The sequence below is a fragment of the Myxocyprinus asiaticus genome, chromosome 3 (assembly GCF_019703515.2).
Source record: "Myxocyprinus asiaticus isolate MX2 ecotype Aquarium Trade chromosome 3, UBuf_Myxa_2, whole genome shotgun sequence".
Lineage (NCBI taxonomy): Eukaryota > Metazoa > Chordata > Actinopteri > Cypriniformes > Catostomidae > Myxocyprinus > Myxocyprinus asiaticus.
This window is the reverse complement of record NC_059346.1, coordinates 26,019,475-26,028,748: the sequence shown is the minus strand read 5'-3', so window position 1 is coordinate 26,028,748 and position 9,274 is coordinate 26,019,475. Positions and strand designations below refer to the sequence as shown.

The window sequence follows — 9,274 nt, the reverse complement described above, 5'->3', positions numbered from 1 at the left end:
CTGAACTGTAAGTGGGCTATTATGATTTTATTGATATTGTCAAGTATTACAAAATCAAAGGCAAGTACAAAACTAATAGAAATTAATATATAATCATGTGTACTATAATGGGCATATTCTGCATTCCATACTGATACAAAAATCTCATACAAAATTCATGAGTTTTTATAAAAAGTTAGTTGTGCCCTGTAAATGAAAGTTAGGATTCTCTATTTAATATTTACCATAATACATTGCTGACAAAACAATCTGTTTTGCCCAAATGTTTTATTGGCGTAATGCCTGATTTGTAAACATCCCCTTCATTTTCCATTGCATTGAAAAATCTGCCTAAATATGATAGTATTTCCAACTGAGAATCCTATGTAGTTTGCAAAAGATTCTTGGCTTTATTCTCATCAAGAAGAAAGGGGGACTTAAAGTTCTTCTGTTGCAGCAGCTTTTACAGACCCTGTAATATACACACAGGGGTGAAAATGTAATGTGCCAGAAAGTGTACAATAGAAAAAAAAAAAAAAAAGGGGGAGAGAGAGAGAGAGAGAGAGAGAGAAACAGCGGTCTCATAAGCTCTCTCCTGAGAACATGAACTCTGCACTGACAACATTCATGCTCCATACAGTTGAAGTCAGAAGTTTACATACACTTAGGTTGAAGTCATTAAACCTAATTTAACTACCCCACAGATTTCATATTAGCAAACTATAGTTTTGGCAAGTCGTTTAGGACATCTACTTTGTGCATGACACAAGTAATTTTTCCAACAATTGTTTACAGGCAGATTGTTTCACTTTTAATTGATTATATCACAATTCCAGTGGGTCAGAAGTTTACATATACTAAGTCAACTGTGCCTTTAAGCAGCTTGGACAATTCCAGAAAATGATGTCAAGCCTTTAGGCAATTAGCTTCTGATAGGAGGTGTACTGAATTGGAGGTGTACCTGTGGATGTATTTTAAGGCCTACCTTCAAACTCAGTGCCTCTTTGCTTGACATCATGGGAAAATCTAAAGAAATCAGCCAAGACCTCAGAAAAAGAAATTGTGGAACACCACAAGATTGGTACAACCTTGGGAGCAATTTCCAAACGCCTGAAATGTACCACGTTCATCTGTACAAACAATAGTACGCAAGTATAAACACCATGGTACCACACAGCTATCATACCGCTCAGGAAGGAGACGCATTCTGTCTCCTAGAGATGAACGTAGTTTGGTGCGAACAGTGCAAATCAATCCCAGAACAACAGCAAAGGACCTTGTGAAGATGCTGGAGGAAACAGGTTGACAAGAATCTATACTCACAGTAAAACAAGTCCTATATCGACATAACCTGAAAGGCTGCTCAGCAAGGAAGAAGCCAATGCTCCAAAACTGCCATAAAATAGCCAGACTACAGTTTGCAAGTGCACATGGGGACAAAGATCTTTTTGGAGAAATGTCCTCTGGTCTGATGAAACAAAACTGAACTGTTTGGCCATAATGATCATCATTATGCTTGGAGGAAAAAGGGTGAGGCTTGCAAGCCAAAGAACACCATCCCAACCGTAAAGCATGGGGGTGGCAGCATCATGTTGTGGGGGTGCTTTGCTGCAGGAGGGACTGGTGCACTTCACAAAATAGATGGCATCATGAGGATGGAAAATTATGTGGATATTTAGATGCAAAATCTCAAGACATCAGCCAGGAAGTTAAAGTTCAGTCGCAAATGGGTCTTCCAAATGGACAATGACCCCAAGCATACCTCCAAAGTTGTGGCAAATGCCTTAAGGACAACAAAGTCAAGGTATTGGAGTGACCATCACAAAGCCCTGACCTCAATCTGATAGAACATTTGTGGGCAGAACTGAATAAGCGTGTGCGAGCAAGGAGGCCTACAAACCTGACTCGGTTACACCAGTTCTGTCTGGAGGAATGGGCTAAAATTCCAGCAACGTATTGTGAGAAGCTTGTGGAAGGCTACCCAAAACGTTTGACCCAAGTTAAACAATTTAAAGGCAATGTTACCAAATACTAACAAAGTGAATGTAAACTTCTGACCAACTGGGAATGTGATGAAACAAATAAAAGCTGAAATAAATCATTCTCTCTACTATTATTCTAACAATTCTCATTCTTAAAATAGTGATCCTAACTGACCTAAGACAGGGAATGTTTTCTACGATTAAATGTCAGGAATTGTTTAAATGTGTTTGGCTAAGGTGTATGTAAACTTCTGACTTGAACTGTATGTTCACACTTGTGCTGGCAACTGTAGTTCACACGGATTTAAGCAACGGAGGTATATTTCGTTAATTCTTTCTGATATCATAAAGGGCATTTTGTATTACCGCCTATGTTTTGGAGTGATGGGTTTATCTTGCTCATCCAGGAAGCTTCCACCAGCTGCCAAAACCCAGCAATAATGTTGTGCAAACAAGGATCAGCACGCTGTGGTTGGTGTGTCCAGAGGCGCCCCATTAGCATTTTTCAAGGGTGAGAATTCCTCCTCTCTCAACACCTCAAAAGCAACAAATTACCAGCAAGAAGAGATGGTGAGGGACACAGCAATACCCAAATTTATCGCAATTCCAAAATGAAACATGACAGTAAAATTCACTTTGAGAACTGGAAGACGTCAAAGACAAATTTCTCCATCTTGATGCCATTGGGCTTGGTTGGTTTCACCAGATTTCCCTCGTCATCCACAAATGGCACTTTCTTTAATACCACATGCTGCTTCAGCTGAATTTCAAACTTTCTGTAAGAAAAAAAGGTATTAAAATAATTTTACACAGCGAGCCGTGTTTACAAACATTTGAGTGCTACTACGATACTTAGCATAAGTCAAAACATTGGTAATTCTTTAACAAAATCCAGGTGTTCTGGGAGCACTGCAATTTCCATGTGCTTTCAGGTATACGTATTGAGTTACGTGTAAATATTAGGTGTCCTTGTCATTGAACAAGTACAACTAATCTCGTACCAGTACAATGAAAATAAAGGAGCCCTATTCATTGTTATTACTGTATAAAATATTAGCCTATTACAAAATCTGGCTTATTTTTAATGTGACAAAACCTCACCAAAGTAAAGCCTGTACTTTATGGACATTAAAATTTGACCCTTTACATTGAGAAAATTATAATACGGCCTGACAAAAAACATGGCGACATGGAGAAATAGAAGCACCAAAGTTTGCTGTCATTGAAACTTAGCTAAATGATTTACTTATTTATTTGTAGAAAGTTGTTACTCATGATGACGTCACAGTGACTTCTGTTGTTTACATTTCATTAAAACAGTAAATTGTCTTAATTTTTGAAGTTCATCAAGCAGACGATTATGGGGTCGTGGCTTCAGCTCTCGCAGGTGTTCATTGACAAAGGCATCCGCAAATGCCAATGTCATCTCCAGTGCGTGTTGCAGCTTTCAAATAAATTGCTTATATGTTTTGTGTTTTGTGTGTTCGACTGCATAACTGTGGACTGTTGACTTTGCTTTATGTAAGTTTTGAATGGTTTCTGCGTGAAAGAAATTTGTCTATTATTACAGCCCATGTGCATCTCCAGATGGCAGCACTTTATTTTGTGCAATTGATGAAAATAAAGTTCACATACAGGTGCATCTCAATAAATTAGAATGTCATGGAAAAGTTCATTTATTTCAGTAATTCAACTCAAATTGTGAAACTCGTGTATTAAATAAATTCAATGCACACAGACTGAAGTAGTTTAAGTCTTTGGTTCTTTTAATTGTGATGATTTTCGCTCACATTTAACAAAAACCCACCAATTCACTATCTCAAAAAATTAGAATACATCATAAGACCAATAAAAAAAACATTTTTAGTGAATTGTTGGCCTTCTGGAAAGTATGTTCATTTACTGTATATGTACTCAATACTTGGTAGGGGCTCCTTTTGCTTTAATTACTGCCTCAATTCGGCGTGGCATGGAGGTGATCAGTTTGTGGCACTGCTGAGGTGGTATGGAAGCCCAGGTTTCTTTGACAGTGGCCTTCAGCTCATCTGCATTTTTTGGTCTCGTTTCTCATTTTCCTCTTGACAATACCCCATAGATTCTCTATTCTATGGGTTCAGGTCTGGTGACTTTGCTGGCCAGTCAAACACACCAACACCATTGTCATTTAACCAACTTTTGGTGCTTTTGGCAGTGTGGGCAGGTGCCAAATCCTGCTGGAAAATGAAATCAGCATCTTTCAGCAGAAGGAAGCATGAAGTGCTCCAAAATTTCTGGTAAACGGGTTCAGTGACTTTGGTTTTCAAAAAACACAATGGACCAACACCAGCAGATGACATTGCACCCCAAATCATCACAGACTGTGGAAACTTAACACGGGACTTCAAGCAACTTGGGCTATGAGCTTTTCCACCCTTCCTCCAGACTCTAGGACCTTGGTTTCCAAATGAAATACAAAACTTGCTCTCATCTGAAAAGAGGACTTTGGACCACTGGGCAACAGTCCAGTTCTTCTCCTTAGCCCAGGTAAGACGCCTCTGACATTGTCTGTGGTTCAGGAGTGGCTTAACAAGAGGAATACGACAACTGTAGCCAAATTCCTTGACACGTCTGTGTGTGGTGGCTCTTGATACCTTGACCTCAGCCTCAGTCCATTCCTTGTGAAGTTCACCCAAATTCTTGAATCGATTTTGCTTGACAATCCTCATAAGGCTGCAGTTCTCTCGGTTGGTTGTGCATCTTTTTCCTTCCACACTTTTTCCTTCCACTCAACTTTCTGTTAACATTGCTTGGATACAGCACTCTGTGAACAGCCAGCTTCTTTGGCAATGAATGTTTGTGGCTTACCCTCCTTGTGAAGGGTGTCAATGATTGTCTTCTGGACAACTGTCAGATCAGCAGTCTTCCCCATGATTGTGTAGCCTAGTGAACCAAACTGAGAGACCATTTTGAAGGCTCAATAAACCTTTGCAGGTGTTTTGAGCTGATTAGCTCATTGGCATGTCACCATATTCTAATTTTTTGAGATAGTGAATTGGTGGGTTTTTGTTAAATGTGAGCCAAAATCATCACAATTAAAAGAACCAAAGACTTAAACTACTTCAGTCTGTGTGCATTGAATTTATTTAATACATGAGTTTCACAATTTGAGTTGAATTACTGAAATAAATGAACTTTTCCACGACATTCTAATTTATTGAGATGCACCTGTATGTGTTCGGGGCAAAAAGTCGTAGAAGTACGGCAAAATTCGTGCAAACACCTTTATGCATTTTTTAGATATGAGCAATTAAACAAAGCAGCCCCGTTTTTTTGGGGCCACCCTTGTATATTAAAATTGAAAAAGCTTGTCGGCCACATACTCCGCCACTTCTTTTCAGAATTCTCTATTAAAGAAGTGGTTGCAGATATTTTCAGTGCTGAACAGGAGCTCTAATCCTGGGCCTCTCAGTTCCACAGTCTCTGGTTGGATCTTGCTGTACTCTATCACCTGATACAGCCTGTCTACACCGCACACCACTCCAACAGGCTCTGCAGGATAGGCCTTATCCACCACCTAACAACAATGAAGACAAAGCAGTTCAGCTTTTATTTGGCAAATAATTACAAGAAATAAAACATCCCATTTCTTGAGGGAAAAATCTAGCACATTTTTTGTGCATTTATATGATAATATCTCTCTATAAAGAGGGACCACATGGATGTAAGAATCAGGGTCCCTATTTAAGGATATCATTGTACTGAAAGGAATAAATAGTTCAACCAAAAATTTAAATTGTCACATCATTTACTCACTGTAATGCCATCCCAGATGCGTATGACTTACTTTCTTCTGCAGAACACAAAGATTTTTAGAAGAGTATCTCAGCTCTCTCCATACAATGCAAGTGAATGGTGACCAAAATTTTGAAGCTCCGAAAACCACATAAAGGCAGCATAAAGGTAATCCACAAGTCAAGATTTATAGCGAGAAAGGAGTTATATTTTGGTATGTTCTCACACAAAATCGATTAGATAGCCTCAGAAGACTTGGATTCAACCACTGTAATCATATGGATTACTTTATGCTGCCTTTCTTTGTTTTTTTGGAGCTTCAAAAATCTGGTCACCATTCACTTGCATTATATGGACCCACAAAGCTGAGACATTCTTCCAAAAATCTTTGTTTTTGTTCTGCAGAAGAAAGAAAGTCATATACATTTAGGATGGCATGAGGGTGAGTAAATGATGAGAGAATTTTCATTTTTGGGTGAACTATCCCTTTAAGTAAAAGATCATCTCTTGGAGTTTTAATTTCCAAATGTCTGTGTAATAGTTTAACAGGTTCAAGGAACAGAAGCAAAGGAGAAGAATTAATGCATCAAAATGTATCATCTCTCTAATGAATGTTCAGACTTCTCTATTGACATTACTAGTCTAGTCTGGCTGAAAACCAAACAAGCCTTCCAAAATTATGCAAAACTGTTACTCAAATAAGAACGGTAAAAATAAGGGATGGTTTCTAATTTTCACCTTGGCACCACAGTCTGCACCTTTGTTTACACAAAAGCCGATGAAGACTGGGTCTGCCATCTTTACCAAGCTGTTGTCCACACAGTACACATGAAGAAAATCAACTCCCCTCCCCTCCATGTCCTCTAGAATCTTGTTGTCCACTAGGGCACGATAAAGACCACCATTTCCATCTGAAGAGGCCACAGACATGGAGATGCATCAGTTAGTTTTCTTATAGAATCTGCTAAAAATTATATTGATTTGATTATTGATGAATGCCTGTTGTTGTATGATGACAATATGCAACATATCAATGAACTACTTGAAAGTGTAGCTCCTTGAGGCATCCCTGCTGAAAATTTAGCATGATTTTTTTTGTTGTTGTTAAAGTTGTCCTTCCAAAGGGAGCAACTGATTAAAAAAGGCAATAAACTGTCTCTGACCTGGTGCCATAGCAATTTTGTTCTTCTTTTCCATGATGATCTTTCTACCAAAGTCCACGGCTGGTATCTTCCTCTGCTCAAACATGATCATGTTGGTTGGACTAAGACCAAAGTAGCCATTGTCTTTGAAGAACTTCTCTGTGGGACCCAGGGTGAACTCACTGGTCATCATGTACCTGTTGACAAGAGCAGGCAATGTATGTTTCTTTCTCTCTCTCTCTTGCTTATGGAAAAGGTTGTTCATGAACTAATTCATTTGAACTGCAATTTACCATGCAACTAAAAGAACCTCGCCATGCTATTGTGCACCTACAGCCATGTTTCAGATTTGCCAGCTCTTGCACCTTCTGGATACGCTCTGCCTGGATTTGGTACAGGGTTTTCCCACTTGGAAGCCCAACATTGTACATTTCCTTGGGGTATGAAACCCCAAGTAGAGTCCCCTGACCACCAGTTAACAGCAGAACAGCCCATCTTGTGAAATCTGTCACAATCCTAAAGAAGGTGGGTTAATGGTTAAAAGTTTCATGTCTTTTATATAGTAATATAAGTCATTAAAGGGATTGTTCACCAAAAAAATTTACATTTACTCACTGTCATGGCATCTCAGATGTATATGAGTTTCTTCTGCAGAACACAAAAGAAGATTTTTAGAAGAATATTTCATGAAGTCAGCATAAAAGTTATCCAAAAGACTTGGACAAAAGTGGTTAAATATGTCTTCTGAAGCGATAATCACTTTGGGTGAGAAAAAGATCAATATTTCAATTATTGATTTATTTTACTATAAATTATATACATTTATAGTAAATGGTAAAAAAGGACTTAAATATTGATCTGTTTCTCACCCACACCTATTATTATTGCTTCTGAAGACAGATTTAACCACAGGAGTCATATGGATTACTTTAATGCTGCCTTTGTGATTTTTGGAGCTTGAAAGGTCTAGTCAGCATTCACTTGCATTGTATGGACCTACAGAGCTGAGATATTCTTCCAAAGAATTTCGTTTGTGTTCAGCAAAAGAAAGAAAGTCACACATATCTGGGATGGCATGAGGGTGAGTAAATGATGAGAGAATTTTACAGAGAGTGAACAATCCTTTAAATGTCCTGTTACTTTTGGCCAAAGTACAAAAATCAATAAATACTTCCCTGCTCTATATTATTTTTAACATCTAAAACAAGTTTTTGCCACTGTACCTTCATCGCCCCGAATCTGAAGTGTTTCTTTGTCACTTTTACGCACACTTCAAATGAACTATGGAGGAATGGGCTCCATCTGGGCGTCAAGCCGACCATCAGCACTCGAATGTCGGCTTGCAGCAGCCCGTCAGTGCCGGAGTAACTCTTAAGGCTCTAGCTGATCCAGAAGCGAATCTCTTTCTTCCTCAGGAAGCTCGGCCCAGAACTGTAAAACATGGCTCTGTCCTGCACTTTCTAACCTCGATTTAGCTTCTTCGAATGACAACATTTTTCTTTACTGGAAAATACAATATAATATAATATGAACACAAAATATGACCTGTCAACAACAAACCCCGAGTCGACTCTCATTTGCTGAGCCCCTATCCTGTTTTGCACTGCCTGCAACTCGTGGTCGATGTGCGGTTTGTAAAATAAACATAGCCGGAGCTGCATTAAATAGGTCAAACGACAAAACAACTACTGTGAATGCATTTTTAGTTTAAACGATTCATTTCGGAACTCCCATTAAGCACACTGTGGCTGTGTCTAAAGTCCTAGTGAGCTGTCTACCTAGTCCTAGATAGTATTTTGGACATCGTAACCGCGTTCAGTTTAGCTCACAGTATGGCAAGCGGTTCTAACATTTAGTCAATGGCTGTGTCTCGTTTGGAAGGCTGCGTCCTCCTGAGGTCGCATTTGTCGGCCGCATACGTCTTCGAGGCGGTCTCGTTTCAGAAAAGCGAGTAGGATACTTCGAATGCAACCTTCTTCAACAGGAATTCGGAGGATGCATGAGGTGTATCCTTCGTGGGCACTCACATCCCACAATTCTTTGCATCAACGGAAATGTCTAAATGTAAATATGATGTTCAAACGCAAGTAATGTTAATTCCCAAGTTGAAGTACCTCAGCAGATGGGTGCAGAGTATATAATATGTATAATTATATTAATATATAATTAAAATAAAGTATTAGACTAAAAGTACACTTGTAAAATCTATTTTCTTTTCTCTTTTCATCATTATAACGGTCCTAAAATTGACCTCATAAGTTCCCTTCCAGAGGGACTCTGTTCCCTGCTCACTCAAAGCGCTGGCGCTTGTTAAATAGTGGCGTGCTGTCATAGCAACCATGTTACATTCTGTTTCCGTTTGTCCTACGAAGGCAGTCTCATTTAAACGAGGCTTGTTTA

General features: G+C 38.9%; 1 protein-coding gene across 1 annotated transcript; it reads right to left on the bottom strand.

Moving 5' to 3' along the window:
• Position 1: 1 nt before the first annotated feature.
• On the bottom strand, positions 2–8,893 carry LOC127422359 (UDP-N-acetylhexosamine pyrophosphorylase-like protein 1). The gene is made up of 6 exons (XM_051665821.1): positions 8,098–8,893; positions 7,209–7,390; positions 6,896–7,071; positions 6,471–6,643; positions 5,321–5,514; positions 2–2,737 (listed from the first exon to the last, which is right to left on the bottom strand). The coding sequence occupies exons 1-5, from the start codon at positions 8,194–8,196 to the stop codon at positions 5,335–5,337; spliced, it is 810 nt and encodes a 269-aa protein (XP_051521781.1). The 5' UTR covers positions 8,197–8,893; the 3' UTR covers positions 2–2,737; positions 5,321–5,334.
• Positions 8,894–9,274: the final 381 nt, after the last annotated feature.